Source organism: Vulpes vulpes, chromosome 16 (assembly GCF_048418805.1).
Source record: "Vulpes vulpes isolate BD-2025 chromosome 16, VulVul3, whole genome shotgun sequence".
In the NCBI taxonomy this organism is placed as follows: Eukaryota; Metazoa; Chordata; class Mammalia; order Carnivora; family Canidae; genus Vulpes; species Vulpes vulpes.
In genome coordinates, this window is record NC_132795.1 from 61983987 (window position 1) to 62009575 (window position 25589).

General features: G+C 36.0%; 1 protein-coding gene across 11 annotated transcripts in view; it reads left to right on the forward strand.

The window, feature by feature from the left end:
* SLC41A2 (solute carrier family 41 member 2) overlaps positions 1–25589 on the forward strand; it is a 127701-nt gene that overhangs the window by 70321 nt on the left and 31791 nt on the right. For all 11 annotated transcript variants that reach the window (XR_011997972.1, XR_011997971.1, XR_011997973.1 and 8 more), the window contains 4 exons: positions 5800–5947; positions 10458–10537; positions 13759–13890; positions 15681–15829. Coding sequence is in view for 8 of the 11 variants with exons in the window: in XM_072742451.1 (XP_072598552.1) it covers positions 5800–5947; positions 10458–10537; positions 13759–13890; positions 15681–15829 (509 nt within the window). In the remaining 3 variants the exon portion in view is untranslated. The remainder of the gene's footprint in view (positions 1–5799; positions 5948–10457; positions 10538–13758; positions 13891–15680; positions 15830–25589) is intronic.

Here is a 25589-nt window from a genome sequence, read left to right on the forward strand (position 1 = left end):
CTTTGCCCTGCGACGCCAGGATCATGCCCTGAGATGAAGGCAGACACTCAACCACTGAGCCACCCAGGCACCCCTGTACATGTGTAGGGGCATTCATTTCCTCTTGCTGTTGTAACAAATTACCACAAATTCTGTGTCTTAAAACAGCAGAAATAAGTTTTCTTATAATTCTGAAGGCCAAAGTCTAAAATGACTTATACAGGGCTAAAATCAATGTGTTAGCTGGGCTGGCCTTTTCTGGAGGTTTTTAGGGGAAAATGTATTCCTTACCTCTTTCATCTGGTGGCTGCCAACATTCTTTGGCTTACAGCTGCATTACTCAATCTCTACCTCTATGGTCACATTGCCTACTCTTCTGGAGTCAGATCTCCCTCTAAGTTCTGGCTGGGAGTACACCTGTGAATACATTTCAAATTCACCCTAATAATCCAGAATAACCTCCGCATTTCAAAATACTTGACTTACTCACATTTGCAAAGTTTCTTTTATTATATAAGGTAATTATTCACAGGGTCTAGGGATTAGGATATGGATGTATTTGAGGTTCATTATTCAGCCTACTACAATACCCATGGTGATATACTCAGAAATTAATACAAAATATTCTTTTGACTAGGATCATTTAAATGTATTTCATTTCTAAGGAAGACATTATTTTTTTAAAATTTTGTTCCTTTATTTATTTTTTATTTATTTATGATAGTCACAGAGAGAGAGAGAGAGGCAGAGACACAGGCAGAGGGAGAAGCAGGCTCCATGCACCGGGAGCCTGATGTGGGATTCGATCCCGGGTCTCCAGGATCGTGCCCTGGGCCAAAGGCAGGCGCCAAACCGCTGCACCACCCAGGGATTCCGGAAGACATTATTTTAGATTTTGATATTAGTACATAAGTTCATGGTTGGCTTTTTTAAAAAAAATTTTTTTTAAGATTTTATTTATTCATGAGAGACACACACACACACACACACACAGAGAGAGAGAGAGAGAGAGAGGCAGAGACACAGGCAGAGGGAGAAGCCGGCTCCATGCAGGGAGCCCGACATGGGACTCGATTCCAGGTCTCCAGGATCATGCCCTGGGCCAAGGGCAGGCACTAAACCACTGAGCCACCCGGGCTGCCCCATGGTTAGCTTCTAATCAACTATTTTCTCTTGCCGATTGTGTCATTAGTGGTTTTCTAAAAGTAATTATTTAATTTTATGACATCTATAAAGCACCAATATATCCTACAAAGAGAAATGTTTTAGAATCTTCCCTTTTCCAATATTTGTAATTTTTCCTTTGCCATCAGAATTGGGTTAGCTGTCAACCAGGAAAAAGATAAGAGGGTCCTATACAATCATAATTTGGTAGGAACGGGCATATTAGATTTGGCAGGAAGTTGAGATACAATGCATTTATGGTAAATTGATTTTAGAAATTTTTATTTTTAACATAGTCACCCTGAGTTTTTAAACCATTTAATGTTAACATTTTACCCCATTTGCTTTTTGTCTGTTATTCTTTCTCTCTCCGTCTCTCTCTATATCTATGTATGTATATTTGTATATATTTTTCCTTTGTTTTTTGGACATGAAGATTTTAAAAGACTATTAAACAATGAAAAAGACTTTTCCATTGTTAGAATTTTTAAAAATTGAGGTACAATTCACATGTGACACAATTCACCTTTAAAAAGTATATAATTCAGGACACCTGGGTGGCTCAGTCAGTTGAGCGTCTGCCTTTAGCTTGGGTCATGATCTCAGGGTCCTGGAATTGAGTCCTGCATTGAGCTCCTTGCTCAGAGGGGAACCTGCTTCTCCTTCTACCTGCCACTCCCCCTGCTCGTGCTCTCTCTCTTTCTCTCTGACAAATAAATAAAATCTTAAAAGAAAAGTTTTTAAAGTGTACAATTCAGTGGTTTTTAGTGCATTCATAAGATCGTATAACCTATTATATAATTCCAGAACATTTTCATTACCCCTAAAAGAAACTTTTAGCTCTCACTCCCCATTCTACTACCCTTTGCCCAGATCCTTCAACCAGTAGTCTACTTTCTATGGGTTTACCTGATCTAGACATTTCAAAAAAATGGAATCATTCAATATATGACGTTTTATGTCCAGCTTCTTTCAATTAGTATGTTTTTAAGTTTCATCTGTATTGCAGCATGAATCAGTACTGAATAGCATTCCATTTATGAATATATCACATTTTGTTTATCCAGTTACCATTTCATGGAAATTTGGGTTGCTTCCACTTTTTGGCTATTATAAAAAATGCTCCTATGAACACGCTAGTACACATTTTTGTATGAACATATCTTTTCAGTTCTCTTAGTATTTACCTAGCAGTGGAATTGCTGGGTCATATGATGATAACTGTTTAACTTTCTGAGGAATTACCCACTCATTATGTTTAGTTTATTTACTGAGAAAATTTTCTCCCACTTTGAAAGTTTAAGCGGTGATTCTGAAGTAGGGGTGGTAGGTGCTTCTTTCCACTTCAGATATCCTTCCAGAGATTAATGTTGAGGATAACTTAAAAGCTCAGTTGGATGCTCCTCTTTTGATCTGAAAACGAAGTACTGAAATAAATGTCTGACCTAGCAGAATAGTTCTTTCCATTTGTGTTTAGTGGAGTTTGCCTTTAGTTTTCTGTTTGGTCCTATAAAGAGATTGTTAGCAACCTTAGTTGTATTAGGAGGTAAGAATTGCCTCCTAATTGGGATGTTATTTATCCTTATCTAATATTTTAAGAAGAAAGCTGGGAATCTATTCAATAAAGATTTTTTTTTATCAATCTTCTATAAAATTCATGGAGAAAGTGACACTATGTATCATATTAGTCATATCCCTTTAAATGGAGGAAAATGTTTAAATAGATTTTGTTAGCATAATTATTTTGAAGATGTGATCTAGATAAAACCATTAGAAAATCTGGTTGGATATTACTTTAATTATAGTAATTGTTCCTACCTAATAGGGAAAAAAATTGAGTTTTTATCTAGTTCAAACATCTTTAGTCATAGGTGAGAGATCTTTAAATATCTTAAGATGAGGAAATACAAAGTTCAATCAAAGATAAGATTCTGCACAAGGATTGAAGAATTTTGTGAGGTGCCAGAAAAATTTGGTAACATTTTACTTATATCTTTAAGACTATAAGCTACAAGGATTGTAAGATCAACTCTGTTTTTAAGTTATGAGACCCCTACTATACATGATAAGTATTAGAATCATTGAAAAGAATCCAGGAATGTCCTCGCTGAAATCTCTAATAATAATAAAACCTTGATCAGTTAAAATGATATTACCAAAAATGTTTTGGGATGGTGTTACTATTTCAAGAAGGGATAGGCAACTTTTACCATTGGGGATATTTAGAATTAAGTTTAAAAATGTTGGAGAATCAAATTCATGGTATTAATGGTTTTATGCTAAAGAGGCAAAATATATATTTTTAAATATACTTGTAACTTAGCCTGTCAGAGAAATGTGTCAGTCTTTCTAATCTTATCTTAAATTTGTCATTAATTAATTGACTTATTTTTATAATTTTTAAATATAAATATTCGAAAATTGTATGCATTATATGAATATTTGTAAAAAACTTAAAGACTTGCCGTATTTGTACATTTAATTTTTTTAATTTATAAAGATTATCCTAAGTACTTGGAAACTTTTGAGAGACATGAGAAATGTCTAAGGTCAGTAGAATATCTCACGGTATTTAACAAAAGTCTGTAAATGTGACTAAATATTATTCCAGACCCTTCAAAATAATTTATGGTTGGATGCTAGACATTGTGAACATAATAACATTAAGTGTTCAGTTGTTTTGTTTTTCTTTACAAAATGTTTGACTTTGTTCTTGTAGGCAGTTAATTGTAGATTAGTTAGAGCCTTACAAGCCTTGGTTTCAAGCTTTATTGGCGCCAGCCTTGAGTAGACTTTATTCTAGGACGGGTCCTCCTACTAAGATGTGACCCTTCTCATGTCATGACTAAATGTTCTCAATGTTTAAAGAGGCCTCTCCTCTCTCCAGGATTGACTCTTGAATGACTTCCAGTCATTTGTAAACTCTGAGAAATGTTCATCTTAACAGCTCCCCAGTTATTCTTGGCCTAGCATTGTGGAGTTCACCCTGTACATGCATGGTGTAGGATTCTATTCACAAGCTCTTTCTCTGAGAGCTTCCTTTTCTCCAGTATTTTATCCTATAAATTCTAGCTGCCCTAGCCTCACTCTGCTGGAGTTTTCCCTTCCTGAGCTGTGGTCTCCGATGTGCCTTCAGTCAAAAAACTTCTTTCCCTTCTCTCAGGGATCACAGTCTTGCAATGTTTGTTGTCTACTGTCTGAAGACAGTTGATATCTACCCACATATCTCTATCTATTCTAATCATTTCTGAAAACACTTAAAATTTTGTTCAGAGGTGACATGCAGCATGTCTACAAAGCAAGACAAATAGCTAAGTCCAAAGCCAATGTGGCAGAGAAATATATTCACTCCATAGTAAAACATAACAAGAATGGAGAGAGAATGAATAATGTGATCAAGACAGTTTACCACAAAGGGGTTATAACAAAGTCCTGGCAATCTGCTATTTCAGTGTTCCAAATAGCAAGATGTTAATGATAATGGCCATGATAATTATGACAATGGTAAGTGTTCGATAAATATTAGCTAGGTGTCTGGGCACTATTCTACTTACATGTACTAATTCTCTTAAGACTCATAATAACCCCATGAAATAGATACTATTATTGTAGTCATTTGATAAGAAAATTGAAATTTATAGAAGGCAAATTTCTTGTCCAACGGAGGTTGTAACACTGAGATGTGAAACTAGGTGGTCTGGCCAAACTGTGATTAAACATAGTGTACTGTATTCTATCTTAGCATCTTAAGGGTTCTGAGAAGTTCAGCAGTGAAGAAAAGTGTTTACCTTTATTAAGCTTAGTTTTTCTATTTTATTTTGGAGCTTGGAACACTCTTTAGTATTGGGGGCATATCTATTATCAATTGATTGGCCAGTATTGCTTGGAATGCTTGTACTATAAGATCTTTGTGGGTAAAAATATCCCATTTGATTTTAGAGTTAAGAGTTTACTAACTTTGGTATCAGATGCCATCTTCTATCAACTCTTGCTATTTCTTAGCTGTGTTCTTAAGCTCCTAAGCATTGGTTTCTTCATAAAATAGAAATGGCAGTTTGTACCTCATACTTGTGAGGACAGTCACATGAGATGATGCCAAGAAAGCATTTAGCGTAGTACTTGGTAAATAATAGCCAAATAAATGTTGGCTTTTTTTTTTTTTTTTTTTACTGTTGTTGTCCTTACTGTTGTTATTTGCTATTCTCATCCAGTTCAGATAACTACTTCAATAAATGTCCATTGAATTAATGTATTCATTTTCAGTTACGTTATTAATGTTTTGACCTTATCTACAGTTTTATTTTTTTAATTTTTAAAAAATATTTATTTATTCATATAAGACACAGAGAGAAAGAGAGAGAGAGAGAGAGAGAGAGAGGCAGAGACACAGGCAGAGGGAGAAGCAGGCTCCATACAGGGAGCCTGATATGGGACTCTATCCCGGGACCCCAGGATCACGCCCTGGGCCAAAGGCAGGCACTAAACCCCTGAGCATCTCTTACCTACAGTTTTAAATTTGTGTGAAGTTCAGAGAAAATATATAGCATGTGAATATGTTGGATAACATCCTATCTCTTGGGAAACTTTTACTTTAATGTCTACAGTTGCTACATGATTAGAAGATAGATTGAAATGTTGTCTCTTTTTTAATTTTAGACAACTATTACTACATTTCTCCGTTAGTTGGTGTCTTTTTCTTGGCTCTAACTCCTATCTGGATTATAATAGCTGCTAAACATCCAGCCACAAGAACAGTTCTCCACTCGGGCTGGGAGCCTGTCATAACAGCTATGGTTATAAGTAGGTTAGTATTAAAATGTGTGTGCATGTGTTCTTTATGCCTTTATGCGTGTATATATTAAAACAGCAAAAACAAACAAACAAAAAATAAAACAGCAGCCTGTTTTTATTTCTTGGGTTAATTATTTTATATAGCGAAGTTGTAAGAATCCTCATCACAGTGGAATTTTTAACAACAAAAAAGAGACCACCTTAGAGGTCTAGCAACCAGGTATTGATCAAATAAATTGTAGTGTAGTCACAAAATAGAACATTAGCCACTAAAAACAACATTGCAACATTTTTATTGATGTGGAAAAATGTTCACAGTACATTTGGTGAAAGGAGCAAGCAGCTAGAAAAGAGTATGAATTTCCTGTTAAACATGGTGTATTGACACACATTTATCTTATTCCTTCCCGAAACTACTAAAATGACAGTAATAGAACAGAAAAGCCATAAAACCACAAAGACAGAAGGGGAGCAGAGAGGACAGCAGGTGTGAGATTAAACAAAATTAATAAAGTAGAAACCAGATGGATGATTTTTAACTGAACTAGCAGAATGGAAAAAGCTAAAATCTAACCTCCTGCAGGCCAAGGGACACCCATCAGAAGCAAACCAATCTGAGATCTGAGCCTCAGAAACCCAGAAAGGTGGAGTAATTAGATGCGCACTAAATATTTCTCAGAGCTACAATGAAGAAGAGTGGTTGAAAGTTTATGTAAGAATCAATTAGATCCCAAAAGCCCTTCTTCAGCTTAACCACCCGAGTGACTGCTCCCTCCCACCTTGGCAGAAGACATGATTTAACTCTGGAGAGACCAAATCAGAGAGGCCATGGATTTAGAACACCTGCACATCTTTAAAAAAAAAGAAAAGAAACACCTGCACATATGAGGGTGTGGATTACACACTGTCTGAAAAATAAGATTAAGTGAAAATTAAACAAAAAAAAGATTAAGTGAAAATTTAGATGCTAAACAGTGAAAACCCTACCCCACTTCCTTTTCTTTGCTCATGGAATGCTGGCAGTCAAGCCTCTACCCCCAGGCAAAAAATCAGAATAATTCCTTTCTGGGGAAACTTATCAGCACAAAAGAAAAAATTGTGGTTACTGACCCTTGTGGGTCCTTTCATGAAAGAGCTGCGTGGCCACCTGACCATTCTTTAGGAGGCCCACCTGCTGACGAGCTCTGCCTGTGTATATACAGTGTGCTGTGCTGAACCCCTTACAGAGGAGCGGACAGTAAAAATGTCTAGCAGTCGCTAGACATTTGAATAAGGCTTCTAACATGAAAGACAAAAGCAGAAAAATGGTACTCAAAGAAAGTGTAGGGATAGTTCAAAGACCTCAAAAAACTCTCATCAGTGTCCTCAGTGCAATAAGAGAATCTATGGCATCCATAAGGCATGAACAGATTGCTCTAATAAGGAACAGATTGCTCCTAATTACTAATAACTACCCCCCAAATTAGGAAAAATATGGGACAAAGCACCAAGTAAAAGTGAGGAAATCTAATTGAAAAGCAGCAAGAGCCCTTAGGAATTAGGACTCTATAGAGGCACCTGGGTGGCTGAATCAGTTAAGCAACCGACTCTTGATTTCAGCTCAGGTCATGATCTTGGGGTCCTGGGATCCAGCCCCATGTCAGACTCTGCATTCAGCCTTGGAGTCTACTTGTCCCTCTCCCTAAAAAGTTGGAAGATAGAACTGAGGAACTGTTCTGGAAAATAGAACAGATAGCAAAGAGGTTGGCAACTGGAGGCAAAGAACAAGGAGAAGAAATTACCAAAGAAATAATGTAAGAAAATTCCCTGGAACCAAAGACCGTGGGCTTCCAGCCTGAAAGGGCCCACTAATACTCAGTACAGTGAATACCAGGAGAGACCCAAATCAGAAGACCTTCCTCTAAATCCCAAAATCTTCTGGAGAGAAAAGATGAGTTACATAGAAAGCATTGGGAATCTGGTTGATGTCCAATAGCAACACCTAAAGTTATTCCTTCAAAATTCTGAGGGAAATTATTTTGAACATAAAGTGTGGTCGTGATATCAACCTAATGTAAGGATGGAATCAAGAAATTTTCAGACATGCAGGATCTCAGAAAATTTGCTTCCCATTTGCCCTTTCATATAAAAGCTGGTAGAGAAGATATGGCCTATCAAAATGAGGACATAAATCAAGAAAGAAGGTGACAAAGGAATGAGGAAACCCACTCCATGAGGACATGTATGGTTCATTTTTCTGTGATGTAGATTGCTTTTTGCAAGATTCAGGCAGTAGGGTCCTATGAAATGCTGGGACTTGGTCATGGTGCACAGCCCAAGACCTGGCGTGGGGAGACTGAAGGGAAGATGCAGGGAAGAACAGCTGTGCAGCAGGCCTCCAGGCCACCATCCAGGTTGGCAGGAGGACAGTGGGCTTAAGGAGGAATGTTTCTAAGAAACAAAAATGGAATTGATGAGTTACCTGATGAGTTTGACTCTATTCAGAGGCATTTCGTGAACTTTGTTAGAAAGTTGAGACTGAATTACTAATAAGTACCCCCCAAATTAGGAAAAATATGGGACAAAGCAACAAGTAAAAGTGAGTTAATCTAATAATGCACTTGGTGGCTCAGTTGTGAATAATTCCTAAAGTAAAGCTTAAATATTTTTCACCCAAAATTATATAACCAAGTCGGCAAGTTAAGGGGAGAAAGGGAATTATGAAGGATCCAAAGTGCAAGTGAGATTAAATCCTCATCTGTCACAGTGGAGGTCATTAGGTAAATGTCTAAAATTAAAATCAAGAAGTCACAGTATAAACACATTATTTAGAAATATAGAATTAAACGCCAGAAACAACAGCTAGAGAAGTTGAAAAAAATTGCTAGTGGAGAACAGGTTCTAGGAATGGGGGCTGGGCATGATTTAATAAGCTCTGTTGTACTTTCACTTTTAAAATAATGTACATATGTTTATTTGGTAAAGATAAAATGTAATAAAAGTGAAGAGAGAACTATCTTTACCGTGTGAGTTTTGTGTGTGTGTGTGTGAGTTATTATTTTTAAAGATGTTTAAAAATGTCTGGGAAGCTATATACCAGCATGCTAACAATATAGCTCTGAATGATGGTACAGTGGATTTTTGTTTTCTTCTTTTGTCTTTTCTCATTTTTCTATGATATTTTGTTACCTGGGTCATAAAAACATAATAAGATGTGTTTTAGCAAGTATTCGTGTTGTATTCACAGCATGAACCTATGCATTTTGGCACAGAAATTTATTCTCTGACACATAAAAGTAGTTTTTCTATGAAATATATATATATATAATTTTTTAAATTAGAGCTTAAATTATTAAAATACTGCAAAGGAACTTTACAGTGTAACTTTTATTTTATTTTATTTTATTTATTTATTTTTTTTTTACAGTGTAACTTTTAATGAGACATCCTAGTAATTTAGGCATATTAGGCCACAATTTATTTATTTTGCTAAAAATTAAAATAATATTTAATAAGTTCCTGATGTTAACTATCAGATATCGGTAGAACATTTGATCTGATATTTTTACAGTCAACCCCACTATCTGATAACATGGGGTTTATTTTTCTGTAATGTAGATTACATTTTCCCGGAAGATTTAGACAACAGGATCCCATGGGGTATAGGGACTGGCAGTGTTTTATGGGACTTAGACCAAGAAACTGAAGTTAACCAATTGGTAATGGTCTTAGAAACTTGAAAAATCTCCAAGCTCCATAGAGACAGTCAGAGTATATGGCTTGCTGCTATGCAACTGTATGTTATTTATTTTTCCAGACCTCTGTCCTCAAAATCAGGTCTTTCTATGGCTACAGCTCATTAATTTCCCAGGGATAAGATGCTACACCTATCTAGTTTTAACACAATAAAAATGATCTAATACTTTGTTGATTTCAAATATGAAGAAATAACCTTTTAAAAACTATTTTTTTAGGGGGATCTGGCAGGCTCAGTTGGTAGAGTATGACTCTTGATCTTGGGGTCAGAGTTGTGAGTTCAAGCCCCACATTGAGTGTAGAGCTTTATTTTTTATTTATTTATTTTTTTTGAGTGTAGAGCTTTAAAAAACCAAACTGTTTTTTAAATTATAGGAACAATAAATGCACATGGTTTTTAAAAACTAGTAAATAGAAAAGGATATAAAGTAACCCACAATCTTTTGTTAGTCCCTCCACCCAGAGATAGACATTGTTAATAATTTCATATATATCCTTCCAGACATTTTAATGCACTTAAAACATATTCTTTTCCTTTTTATAAAGAACATATCTTGGAGATCAGAAGGAGAGCTCTGACATGTAGGGCTATAGCCTTATTCCATGTTTTATTTCCAACATTTCCTGATAACATTGACTTTTACTTTGAATGTTTTTCCTTTGTATTCTTTTTTTTTAAATGTCTAAAATTTTATTTTTAAAAGTAGAGATCTTTGTATGTAAAGAACAGCTTCAAATTAGTAGATTTCTTTACTCTTCCCTAAATTACATGATTTTCTATCTTTCAGCATTGGGGGCCTTATCCTGGACACAACTGTATCTGACCCAAACTTGGTTGGGATTGTTGTTTATACACCAGTTATTAATGGTAAGAATTAGATATACCATTTCATAATGGTATCAAATCATTATATACTCTCAGTTGCTACCAGGAATTTTAGGGTTCAGATTTTAAGAGGTGTATCTCCCCCTCCCATTCTCCCTTCACCCCCAGCTTGTTCATGGTAGAAATGACATTCTCTGTTCTTAGTATGCACAACGTATTTTTGGAAAGAACTGTTTCTCTTACTACTTGATATTTGAGAGTGAAACATACTTGATTTTTAAGATTAGTGTGGCAAAATAATGATATTTCGATTCTGGATTATCATTTACTTTGCGTTTATCTGCTATCTCATGTTTTGCTACTGTTCCTGTCCATTTATGTGGATCAATTAGAGTTAGCTAGGTTTAAACATTGTTTAAGTCAATTCAGTTCATTAAAATCTGTCACTCCTCTGTGAATCCCTTTAAGATCTGCCTTATATTTTTTTCTTACCTATAAAATGAGAATTATAATACTTAGGTTCACACGGGCTTTTGTATGAATTCCATTTAATAAGATAATTTTAATCTACTCATACTGGCTTTTGGGCTGGCTGTCATTAAATTGGATTTTAGTATAGCCTACACCAATATAATTTAAAAAGTAATTCTACCTGAGGGAAACCATGTCACAGGGTATGCTACAAATTTAATATAAATTGTTTTTGTATATTTATATGTAATAATATATGTTGTATGAAGGCAAGTTCTCCAAAATCCAACTTCATACCTAAAATTTCAACTCTGGGGCAGCCTGGGTGGCTCAGTGGTTTAATGCCACCTTTGGCTCAGGGCATGATCCTGGAGACCCAGGATCAAGTCCCACATCGGGCTCCTGCATGGAGCCTGCTTCTCCCTCTGCTTGTGTCTCTGCCTCTCTGTCTCTCTGTTTCTCATGAATAAATAAATAAAATCTTAAAAAAAAAAAAGATCACTCTTTAAAAAAAATAAATAAATAAATAAATAAATAAAATAAAATAAAATAAAATAAAATAAAATAAAATTTCAACTCCTCCTGCCTGTCAAATCAAGTTTGAATTCTTCTGCTTCCCTTTCAATGGCCCTCTACATGTGTACATACATAATACATACATACATGTATACATACATGTGTACAACTTTTTCCTTTGTCTTTCTAACCAGATTCTTATTTCGTGGCCCTACAAAGATCTAATTTTCATTGCCTGGAATTACTGCTTTACTTCGACCTGTTCAAATCCTCTTCAGTGATAATTAGTTGATGAAGTCACTAGCATAAATATTATCCACTAATACCATGAGAGTTGTATTGCCCAACATTTCAGTGAAAAATTTGTATTATAACAACCCTGTTATTAGTAAGGTTTTAATCAGTGTTTCTGTTACTTCATCTTACATAAGAAACGATTCTGGAGCTTCCCCGAAGTGCTCCTCTTTGAAGCCATGATATTACCTGGTAGTAAAAACTTTTTTGTATCTCAGTAAGTGAATCTCTTTAGTTGGGTATCACAGTGAGCTCACTGTATGTTAAATTCCACTCATTAAAAACATTGATAGAGAAGATCCATTCCATGGTCCTCAAAAAAGGTGGAGCTTTTGAGAATTGAATTTCATTTTTAGATATGCTAGAGGATGTACTATTTAAAGGACCCATCACCATCATCATTTGCTAACTAGTTGGTACCTACTATGTGCCCGATAATGCAGGTATTTTATGCATATCATTTCATCCTCACAATAAGAAAGTAATGTGCCCATCATCTCACACCCAGTAAGTGGTAACTCAGCATTTAAACCCAGATCTTGGGGCAGCCCGGGTGGCTCAGCGGTTTGGCGCCACCTTCAGCCTGGGGTGTAATCCTGGAGACCCTGGGTCAAGTCCCATGTTGGGCTCCATGCATGGGGCCTGCTTCTTCTGCCTCTCTCTCTCTCTCTCTCTCTGTCTCTCTCTCTGTCTCTCTCTCAAGAATAAATAAAATCTTTTAAAAAATAATAATAATAAAAAATAAACCCAGATCTGCTTGATTCCGAAGCCTGTGCTTTTTCACCCCTCAAAATTACTAATTTATCTGTTTTATTAGTTACAAAAATACACACTTTGTTTAAAGTAAGGGCATATCAGTGTTGATATTGTGACTAAGATATCTTTTAATGCTTATTAACATCTCTCAGAACTAGTAGCATTTTCAAAAATAGATTTCACAAAATACTAGTTCAGTGAGGTATTAATAGTATAATTTGATAAGTGAGTTTTGTGGTCTATTAAGTTTGGGAAGTATTAGGTCAAATAGATTTCTTTACTCCAGGATTTCTTAAAGCCTTAATCATGCTAATATGAACCTCTCCTGAGACTTCTGCTAGCAAGGGGTTAAGATTTCTAGAACTAACCTTCGGACCCCAGACCATACTTTGGGAACTACTGATCTAGGGCTTATCATATATCTTTACCACAGTATACTTTCAAATAATAATCTAGCCCATTTATATAAAGGGTAAGCACCTTATATCAGTATACCTAGATTTTCACTTCTTTTTCTTATGTATCCTTTTTGTCATACATTTTGCTTTGATATAAATCCTATATACATTATTATTTTTGCTTTCAATGGCCAGTTATCTTTTAAGGAGATTAAAAATGAGAAAATGGTATCTTCTCTATTTTCTAATATATTTTACATTTCTAACACCCTTCTTTCCTGTGTGTAGTTCCAGATTTCCATCTGGTTTTATGTTCCTTTTGCCAAGAGAAATTCATGTTTCTTGTAGGACAGGTTTGTAAGGTATTTGAGAGGATAATCTAGGTTGAAAGTTGACTTTCTTGAGTTTTTTTTTTCAGTCCTTCATACCAATTTCTTTAGTGACCTAAGAAGAAAAATATCAAGCCTTGTCTGTTTGAAAAAAAATCAAGCTTATTTTTCCTCTCATTAAGGTGATAAGCATTAAACATCTTGCTACCTATCTTTATATCTTGACTATGATAGTAATTTAAAAAAATTATTTAGTCTGGTCAGCTTTCAGTTGGATGAGTCAGATTTGAAAAAATAATGCATGAGTCTTTCATAACAATGACTTTATGCCTTTGGAATATGTACCTTAACATTAAATAAATCAACATCTCAGAAGAATTCTTTTTTGTTTGTTTGTTTTATTGGCTCAGGATATAACACAAAGAGCCTTGCCTTTGGTTGAATTTTTACAGTTGTTTAAAATAGGAGGATAATTGGTTTGTTTTTCCTTATGTTTCAGGTATTGGTGGTAATTTGGTAGCCATTCAGGCTAGCAGGATTTCTACCTACCTCCATTTACATAGCATTCCAGGAGAATTGCCTGATGAACCCAAAGGTTGTTACTATCCATTTAGAACTTTTTTTGGACCAGGTATGTGCTTGTGGATTTTTACATATTTTTTATCAGGAATAATTCTTCACTGATAATAGAGATGGGCGACATTTGCTGAATACATAGTGAATTACATAGTGAATTACATAGTGAATTACATAGTGAATACATAGTGAATTTGATAGTTTTGCATGACTTTTTAATTTCTGAGACCCAAATAGATTTTAAATAGAGTAGATTGTGTTCATTAAATCTCAGTGAACAAAAAGTCATTTGTATCAATTCTGCAGTTGCTGAGGAATTTTGTATACTTTTTCTGTTTCATCCTATTTTCTGGGATGTCTTGTTCATGAGTCAAGAAAGAGGAACCTTTTACCCACAGGAAAACATTGCTAGGTGATTTAGAGAGACAGATATACTGTCTTTCCTATATTAATCCTTTAAGCTTTTTTTTTTTTAAGATTTTATTTATTCATTCATGAGAGACAGAGAGAGAGAGAGAGAGGCAGAGACACAGGCATTGGGGAAGCCCAACGTGGGAACTCGATCCCCAGTCTCCAGGATCACACCCTGGGCCAAAGGTGGTGCTAAACCGCTGAGCCACCCGGGCTGCCTCCTTTTGGCCTTTCTAAATGTAGACATTGGATCCCAAACAAATGGAAGGAGAGGGAAAAATCTCTATAATAAGGAACAGCATCCTGTGTCACCCAGGAAGTGACTACCAAAAAACTATGACCACAGTATTAAACCTCACAATTCTTATCACTTCTTTTCTGAGGAAAATAAAGGTTATTATTGACTTTTTAAAAACTGAAATTCGATTAATATATAGTGTATTTTTAGCTTCAGAGGTAGAGTTCAGTGATTCATCATCAGTTGCATAATAGCACCCAGTCACATCATGTGCCCTCCTAATGCCCATCACCCAGTTACCTTGATCCCCCACCCACCTCCCCTCCAGCCATCCTCAATTTGTTTTTCCTATGATCAGCAGTCTCTTATGGTTTGTCTCCCTCTCTGATTCCTTCCCATTCTGTTTTCCTCTCCCTTCCCCTATGCTCTTCTGTTTTGTTTCATAATTCCACATGAGTAAGATCATGTAATAATTGACTTTCTCTGACTGACTTATTTTGCTCAGCATAATACCGTCTAGTTCCATCCATGTCATTTCAATGACAAGATTCATTTTTTTGATGGCTGAGTAATATTCCATGCTATGTATGTGTGTGTATACATACATATGTATATATACACATATGTATATATGTATGCACACACATGTGTATATAGATACACTCACACACACACATACATATACACCACATCTTTATCCATTCACTGCCAATGGACATCTGGGCTCTTACCATTGTTTGGCTGTTGTGGACACAGCTGCTATAAACATTGGGGTGCAGATGCCTCTTCAGATCACTACATTTGTTATTATTGACTTTTGAGTAAGAATCAGAAATGCCCAGTGAAATATCAGTGAAAGAACTCTGAAGGAAAAGTAAAATTAAAACATTCCTATGCTTTAAGAATTTTGTTTTCTTTTGTTCTCCCTCTGTTATCACTGTAGATATTAAAGTCTGGCCAGTGTTCTTCATAGCAAGTTTTTGTCAACTTCCTGCCATTTAATTAGCATATAACATATAGTGAGAATTTTAAAGAATTAAGTAAACTGTGAATGGTTGAAATGTATTGTTAGCAACAGAATTTTATGAAATGCTATACAGTATAGTAAGTAGAAAGTAATCCTTAAATTTTAACAACTGTGACTTATTAGAACCCAAGCTAGGATTTTGTTTTGACTTTTACGTTTTCTACTACAGGAGTGAATAATAAGTCTGCTCAAGTTCTACTGCTTTTAGTGATTCCCGGACATTTAATTTTCCTCTACACTATTCATTTGATGAAAAGTGGTCACACTTCTTTAACTGTGATCTTCATAGTGGTATACTTATTTGCTGCTGTACTACAGGTAAGAGTTAAAACCTCTGGTAATCTTTTTTTTATCCTCAGACTGCTGTAACAAGCATAAATATGTAAATCTAAGAGCACATAAACTATTTTAACATTTCAAAAAGCAACTGAGGGGCACCTGGGTGGCTCAGTTGGTTAAGCATCTGCCTTGGGCTCAGGTCATGATTCCAGGGTCCTGGGATCGAGCCCATGTCAGACTCCCTACTCAGTGGGGAGTCTGCTTCTCCTTTTCCCTCTGCCCCTCTACCTGCTCCTTCTCTTTCTCCCTCTCTCTCAAATTAATTAATTAATTAAATCTTTAAAAAAAAATAAAGCAACTGAATGACTTTGTATAGATTTCATCTTCCTAAAACCAAGAAATTCATTTTTAATACAATCTAATAAATAAAACCTTCAGATTTCTTGTTTCCAGAATTCCATGTCTCCCTTTCCCTCCCTCCCTCCCTCCCTCCCTCTTTCTTTCTTTCTTACTTTCTTTTTCCTCTTGTTTCACATGAACACATTTTCTGATAGATTCCTGAGAGCTTTTGCATGTTGTAAAGTGCTTTTACATGAATAGGTTGAATGGATATAAAATTCTTTCTTTTAGAATTTTGAAGGCTTTGTTTGCTTCAATGCTTTTTAACTTCTTTTACCCATCAAGAATAACTGGTGCTGTTCTCACTGCAGATATCATTGTACATAAGTTCTTTTTATCTCCCTAGAAGCTTGAAAGATCTCTTTTTTTACCCCTTGTTATTAAATTGCAGGTTGATGGTCCCTGGTTTGGATATACTTTGTCTGTTTTGTTGAACATTGTTTGACCCTTTCAATCTAAAAATCCGTGTTCTTCAGTTCTAGGAAGAGTTTTGAATTATTTCTTTGATTCTTTCCCCCTTCTTTCTTCCTGGAATCTTATTTGATTCCTAAAGCTCTTGCATTTCTGATCTTATTCTCCTTTTTGTCTTTTTTTCTGGGAGATCTCTGTGCCTTTCTACATCTTTGTTGTGTGAGTGAAATTTCAGGAGACAGTAGGTTGAACATATATGCTCACCTTGCCATCTTTATGTGGGAAACTACCATTTTAAAAATTAAGGAAATCAACTTTATTTTAACATCTGATCGATATAATGCACATAATTTAAAAATTAAATAGTACTGAAATGTATTCTACCTTTCCAGTTACATTCCTCAGAGATACTCACTGAAATATTTTAGCTGTTTCTTCTTATGTGTATCTGCAAGTTTTAAAGTAACATGCCTTAAACTTTAGACTTTTTGCTAATAAAAAGTGAGGATTTAAGGGATTATGTTAACACCCCATTTTTTCCATATAGTTATATCACAATTTTTTGTTAAATTTGCAGCCAGTGTTTGTGTGACTATGTAAACATCACGTACTACCGAGCCGGATAGTATAGTGTGATTGTATTTCCTTTTTGTGTACTTTATTTTTCTTGGGGTTAATAATTACATCTTTTTTCCTTTGCATCATTTTCCATAAACCCAATCTTTCCAACAGTTTCCACTTTTCTTTGGCTTCTTAGGCTTGGCTTCTTGCTAAACTCTGTAGGATTAGCACCTCCTACAGTGAGAAATTCTAACCTCATAAAAGATACATTCAAATAATTTTTTGACGAGAGAATATTTAAATTTGGCCTTCAAGACCAACACTGTTCTAAGTGCATGAAACATATCGATTCACTTAATTTCACAAAAGCTCTATGAGATTTGTTCTTTTCATGTAAATCTGTGATTTTCAAAGTGAAGGACATACAAAGCAATCCAATGTATACAGGAAAAAAAAGTTAGAACATCGTGTATTTTTTCCTCATTTGCTTAAAATGTCTATTTTCTTCTATTTTTGTGATTGTCTTAAACAGATTAGCACCGTGTTAAATAAGTAGGCTTAGGTATTTTATACTAGGACTAAATAACTTAAAACTTCTGGAAAGTAAAAGCATGGAGATGAGAAAGTACAGAGTTTGTGTTGGAAAGAGAAAGTAATTCATACCCAGAATATAAGTAGGAGGAGGGAGTAGATGAGAGAAGGTTAAGAAGGTACATTAGGGCCACATAGAAAGGGCTCAAGTGCCAGGCAAGGGAGACTGGAATCTACTCTTAAAATATCAAACACCCTATGACTTAATTGATATATATATATATATATATTTAAGATTTTATTTATTGGACAGAAATAGTAGGAGACAGCACAAGCAGGTGGGGAGAGGGAGAAGCATGCTCCCTGCTGAGGAAGGAACTGACGTGGGCCTGGATCCCTGGACCCTGAGATCATGGCCTGAGCCGAAGGCAGACACTCACAGGCCCTTAATTGATATTTTAAGCTTTTCTATAATGCTTTGTAGTACCTGAGAGTTTATTAAAGGTCACCTATCAAATCATCATTGATTCATCCAGTAAACCTTCATTCTACTAGATATAGAGATGGGTTTTAAATCCCAGGATGAATAAATTCAGACTCTATCTCTGGAGGGAAGACTACTACATGAACAGATAATTATATTGTAATGTAATATACAAATGCTGGGAATAGCTACATATAAGGTGCTTTCAGAGCTTGGAAGAAAAAACAACTAACTCTACCTAGGGAGTAATATTTTTCTCCTGCGCAGTAGGGACAAAAGTTATTTCAAATGCTTTTTTGCCACTGGCTTCCTTTATTGCTGTATATGATACAGTCATTTATCTCTGTGTAAGTATTATGAAAAAGGTGCATTCTTCAGTCCCATGGGAAATTTCAGAGATTGTTGTCTGATCTGTTGATAAACATGCCATTTTTAGAGCATATTTCTATTTGCAACTCCACCTCTTAGCCTCATGGATTGATTTTACATTTATGTTTATGGCTCTTTGTCAGCACACTATCACACATCATTTCACCTGAGTCAATAAGGATATAATTTTTCTGAACTTACAAAAATATTAGATTTCAGCCTATACTCAGAGAAATCCTACATGTCTTTTTCTATCCTCTGACTTAATTCTGACAAGTAAAGGTTGAAAAACTGGAGGTGAAGAAAGAGTAATATTAATCATCTGTATCTCAGTTACCTTCTTATAAGATGGGAGGAATAAGAGTACGTACCTCATAACTTATTTTTAAGATTAAATGAGTTAATTATAGAAAGCTTACTACATAGTAGATGCTATTTAAGTGTTAACTGATGCTGTCGTTATTAAAACTAGAAATGTAAGTGATGAGGCATTGATCTCTGATTACAATTGGAAAATATTTTTTAATCTTATAATGTTGATTGATTTTCTTATGTATCTTTTACAACTTTCATTTTTATGGGTTTTAGTTTTTACTATTTCCCCAAGAATCAGCTAATCTGCCAGACTAGATCTTTGCATGTACCATACATTGTATATTATTCCAGTGGAATAGCTTAAAGTCAGATTGTAAATGCTCAAATCAAACCATCATGTTCTGACACTAACATATGTGACACACATGTAAATACACACACACACACACACACACACACACACTTCTTTGGAAATTGAGATTTAGATAAAAGGCCTTCCCCTGCCCACTTCAATCAATTCAAAGATGGACAGAATGATGAAATAATTTCTAAAGACAAAGATTCCTTGACCACTTTAAGACTCACTTGGGTTAACACCCAGCTCTTATTCAAATATTTTAGTTCACCCTTCCCATCCCAAAACTCTATATTTTGATGGAATATTCGGTAATAAGGTTTTCTGATGCATGTTTATTTTCTTCACATTTAGATTTCCTACCTCCTGGAGGCTAGAGACCAAGCCCTTTTCCTTATGGTCTTCTACACAAGACATTATATAGTGGTTGTTTTTGAATTCTTGGTGTTTTTCTTTCTTCCTAATATTATTTGATGAATACGCCACCCCACCCCCTCACCACCCAATTCCCCAGCCAACTAAATGAAGGAAATCTGTTTGAAAGAAACCTCATATTGGACTTATTATAATGACATACATAGTAACAATCATTTGTAGTATTTTTGCATTTACTCAGATATCAGCTCTTCCTGGAAGCCTTATTTGAATACTTGATTTGGTCTGAGTGCCCTTTTCTGTGCCCATAGTCCCCTGTGAATATCATTATTCTAGCTTTTCCATATTTTATCAACATCATCTGTTTATGTGTGTCTCACCCATTCTAGAGAAGGGATCTTTGACTTACTCATTTTTACTTTTTTACCTAGCCCCATCTCTAGTGCTCAGTTAGTTTTTGTTAAACTGAATGACTATATCTTTTTTTTCTTTTCTTTTCTTTCTTTTTTTTTTTTTTTTTTTTTTCTGAGGGCCATTTCTTGCTGGAGCCTGGGATCACAGTAGGGTTTGGGGCTTTGCCCAGGGCTTGCTGGAGGTCTCAGAATCCATGCAAAGGAGCAGGCTGAGCTGGCTAGAGCCTAGGAGGTGGGAGTGGTTGGGGGCAGGGGCCGGGGGGCTACCTCTGAATGACTATATCTTGCCAGCCATGTCTCCTTCTTCACTGAAGGGAAGAGAAAAGTTTACAACTGTATTTAAACCCCATAAATGCCAGAAAAACTGAAAACTCTGAATTTTCTTCTCTTTGCTTTCAGTAAACACCAGGTTTCTCTCTTTCAAATGACTTAGGTATTGAGAATAAGAGGCATTGAGAAATAAAACATAAAACCTCCAAATTCTATCAACATTCAGCCAGAATTATAAGTTTTTTTTGAAATGTTTAGAAATGAAATGACTTGGTATCTAGAGAAAGGTAGGGGTATATAGATAAAACAGTATTGGTCATGAGGTGATCACTGGTGAAACTGAGTGATGGTACATAAGAATGGTATGGGTTCATTTATACTGTTCTGTGTATTTTTGAACTTCTGCATAATGAGTTTTAAAAATTAAGATTTTATTTAAGATGTTAACACAAGAATGTTTTATCTATTTGTTTGTTTTAGAGAGAGGGTGGGAGCGAGGGAGAGGTAAAGAGTCTTAAGCAGGCTCCATGCCCAAAGCAGAGACCCACACAGAATTCAGTCTTACAACCCTGAGATCATGACCTGAGCCAAAATCAAGAGTCCCATGTTTAACTGAGCCACTCAGGCACCCCTAACACAAGAGTTTTTTCAGAGCACATTAACTTCCTAATTTTGGTCCTGTAGCTGACTATTTCTTATATCAAATGAAAAATAAAAAAAGTCAACTTCAATTTGAAGTGGTTTGGGACTTGCAATGGTCAAGTATCTTGTATCTTGTTTTGCCCTTGGCACACATTAACTACAATTTTTTAAAGCTATTCTTTAAATTTTAAAAATCCACTTAGATGTTACAAATTACATTATTTAGGCATTTATCATGTGTCTTGCAATTAGAAGGAATCTAATAAATGTGTTTTTGTTGTATGCAGTAAGGCCACCGAACTACAGTTGGTAGCTGTGATGGATTATACAACTTACTTGTGTTCTTGCCCAGGGCCCAAGAGCAGTCAGGATTCGTTGGAATATGTCAAGGCCAGAATAATCTATGAGAGGCATTTATATTTCGTACATCACTGGTCGTATTGCATTTTGAGTCTTTTTTTTTTTTTTTCAGCAGTAAGGATAGGTTGGCACCAAGCTAACCATCCTGGACTACTCATTATATCTTTTGTGCCATCAGCCAATATTTATAAGACTGCTAGCCATGGCTAAGGATATAGCTGTTGGCTTTAGAACACAATTTTTTCATCTGTGTCACATTAGCCCATTGAACCCACAACTTTGATTTTATAGAACCAGAGAGCCCTTTCTTCCAGAAACTTAGAGATGATTGGGGTCTTTCTAAGTGATGATTTCCTCCCCTTCACATCTTACTTATTCAGATGCTTCCTTCACTGCGCAAAGCTTGTTAATTTGTGAAATCAAAAGCATAATATGGAATTCCAGGCTCTGATGAACCTCGTTGACTTTCCTTCTAAGATCTACTGAAGGGAATCCTGATACCTTCTTCAGAGTTTTCTGTCTCTAATTCTTTGTTTGCCTTATTCTCTATAGTCTTTTTCAAGGATATAGTATTTTGACAGCATAATAAACTTAAGAAGGTACAAAAGTAACTATCAATCAAATAAGCAGACTGGCAATTTCTTGAGCAGAAAGGGAACAAAGTACATTATGGCTTGTTTCCCTAATTAAAGTCTCTACTAGTTTCCCTTTGTGTTTGAAATCCTAACTGCTTCCTTTGTCTATGAAAAGACAAAAGCATAAAGCTGGGATGACATACCCTACAAGAAGCAAAAAATAAGCACATATAGGGTATATTAATTTGTTTTGGTATAAAATCTTTTAATGGGAAGAAAAGAGACTTTTTAGTTCTAGATGCCTATTGAAGTCCCACAAAGTGGGCCACCTGGGTGGCTCAGCGGTTAAACACCTGCCTTCAGCCCACGGGGCATGCTCCTGGAGTCCCAAGATTGAGTCCCACATCAGGCTCCCTGCATGGAGCCTGCTTCTCTCTCTGCCTGTGTCTCTGCCTCTCTCTTTCTCTCTCAGTCTCTCATGAATAAATAAATAAAATATTTAAAAAAAAGAATTCCAACAAAGTGCTTGCTAATTGGTGTAAACTATGAATCAAAACCATTTCTAAATGAAATTTTTAATTCTCTATTTTAGGCACTGTTTTGTGCAGAAAATTAGGTCATTAAGAATGCTACTAAAATTTCAGCAGCACCAAATTCCATAAGAAAGTCATTGTGAAAGTTGGTTGTAGAAAACCTTTGCTCCTGGCTCTGTTGTTTCATGTGAGGGAGACAAAATATTTCCATTAAATGGTGTAACGATAACAAGTTCTCAATATATAAAATTGAGAATTGTACATATCAGGATTTTTATCAAATCCATAATACATGCAGTCTTCCAAGCACTATGCTAGTCGCTGTACAAAGAAATAGAAGCACATTGTCCCTAGCCTTTACGATCTTCTCTCAGTCATGGGAGATTGGATTTATTAAGACTTCCCTGCATATAACAATAGAGTCTTCTTCTGTAACTTCACAATGAGATTTTTTTTTTTTTTTGCCAGTGCCTGGATTTTAATCTTTAAAAATACTTCAATAGATTTTTGTTTTTAAGATGGGGATCCCTGGGGGATCCCTGGGTGGCGCAGCGGTTTGGCGCCTGCCTTTGGCCCAGGGCGCAATCCTGGAGACCCGGGATCGAATCCCACGTCGGGCTCCCGGTGCATGGAGCCTGCTTCTCCCTCTGCCTGTGTCTCTGCCTCTCTCTCTCTGTGACTATCATAAATAAATTAAAAAAATTTTTAAAAAATTTAAAAAAAAAAGATTTTTTTTAAGGGGAGGATCAGACTATATATTATAGCTGACAAGAAACTTCAGTTAATACCAGTAAAGATGAAATTATTCTTAGCAAGATAGTAATTTTTATACTTTTTATTAATATGATTTTTAAAACAGAAGTCTCGTTAGTTTTTGTTACTACCTTTTAGTAGACAGTATATGGTTTTGAATTTTATACTTATGTGCAAATTGCACAGGTTCATAGTCTCAGAAGAATTGTGCTTAGCAAATCTCAAGCCCACTTTAAACGAGCAAATGTATGCCACTCGTAATAAAATGTATAATCAGGATATACTGATCAATGAATTTTCCCAGTAACAGTTTCTGTCTTATAAATAATAGTTCGTAGCCATTTTGAAATGTATGTTTGTTATCTGACCATGGCCACAACACAAATGGTGTAAATTAGGAGCAAGCGTCTTCCATTTCTTATCTGGTAGAACATGCGTGGGGTAGAAATATGGTCTACATACTTACTGAAAGAAACACTGACCCATCTTAGTTCTGTAGTCATGTTCACATGATTTAGTGCCATTTTAGCAATGAATAGAGACACAAAATTAATCTTTCCACAGAAGAAAAATATTTATAAGCCAGGCTACATGTAATCACAAATGTCACATACAAAGGATAAAGGAAAAGAGAGAAGATAAGATCCCAATGTGCAGAATATTGTAGAAAGATCAGAGATTTTTAGAGTTAGACAGGAGTTGGAATCTCTGCTCTGCTACTTATTTTGTCACTTTAATCATGTTTTGTAACCTCCTTGGCCTATTTTTTTCCTTAACTCAGAGGATGGTAATGAGGGCTAAGCTAATGTATATAAATTACTTGGTGGAATTCCCAGGACCTAATAAGTTTTTCCAATAATGTTAGTGGCTGCAGTTTATCATCATTATTGTCAGAGCCATCATTTCTTCCTTCCCCTCATTATTGAAGCTGGTTATTCAATGCCCTGAGGCCTTTTTATTTTTAAAAAACCTCCTCACCATTCACCTTCCTTTTGACCCCTGTTCTTTATTGCAGTTCTCTCTTTTTTTTTGCTCTTCTGATGAATGCCCTAAGCTTTAGATAGCACCTTTTCATTGCTTACCCTCATATTGTTGTCTTCAGTCTGGACTCCTTTTCTACCATCTCCAGTTACCTGTTGAAAGACATCTTTCCCAGGGACACCTGAGTGGCTCAGGGGTTGAGCTTCTGCCTTTCACCCAGGGTGTGATCCTGGAGACCCGGGATCAAGTCTCATGTCAGGCTCCCTGCATGGAGCCTGCTTCTCCCTCTGCCTGTGTCTCTGCCTCTCTCTCTCTCTCTCTCTCTCTCTCTCTCTCTGTGTGTGTGTGTGTCTCATGAATAAATAAATAAAATCTTAAAGAAAAAAAAGACGTATTTCCCATATCAGTAGGGGTGCTAGGCAAGAAGCCACAAGGGGGAACAGTGAAAAGAGCAGTAGGCCAGGCTTAGGGCATACAAGCAAAAATCCCCTAAATGTCTCCAGCCTCAACTCCCAATGCTGTAGAGTCCTTCTAGGATGGGGAGAGCCTTACTCACTTAGACTTTATGTGATATGCACTGCAGTGCCCCAGATCCTAGCCATCACTGTCATCACCGTTAATCCTGCTACTTGTGAGTGCAGGCAGTGGAACACGAAGACTCCAAGACTAGGAATAAGTATTTCTGGTCCCTTCTAACTCTGTGACTTTGGCTAAGTCACAGCACTGCTCTGTGGCTTAGATTCCTGACTTGTAACTTAGGGGTAAAGATACTAACACTAATGTGACCATATGATTTTCATCGAAACCAGGGCACTTTTGAGAGTGAAAGGGAGTTATTGATAATTAGAATGACAAACATAAACCATCACTATCCTGGGCAAACAAGGAAACACAGTGACCCTAGTTATCACTCAGATCCCCTCCTACATTCATGATATTTAATTTTGTGAATTCCCACTTCTCCAGTAAAGATGATTTGTTACAAAGCATTGTACACACTTAGTAATGTATATGCTAACATTAAAATAAGCTGGTAACTGCAGCTATTAATATGAAAATCGATAATTACTACTATAGTAATACTAAGTTAAATTGGCTTTTATGGGTTACCCAGAACCCAGGCAAAAATTGTATTCCTGAAAAATTGTATTCCAAGTCCAAACAGCTGATTTTTTTTCAAACAGCTAATTTTTAATGGGTCTGTTGGGTTTTTTTAAAGATATTATTTATTCATGAGAGACACATTGAGAGAGAGGTAGAGACATAGGCAGAGGTTCTCTAGAAGCAGGCTCCCTGTGGGGAGCCTGATGCAGGACTTGATCCCAGGACTCCAGGATCACACCCTGGGTGAAAGGCAGACGCTCAACCACTGAGCCACCCAGATGCCCCAGTGGGTCTGTTTTTTACCCAGAATTCTATGTTCACCTCTTTCTGCCATAATTTGGCTTATAGTGTTCAGTTATATCTCCCCT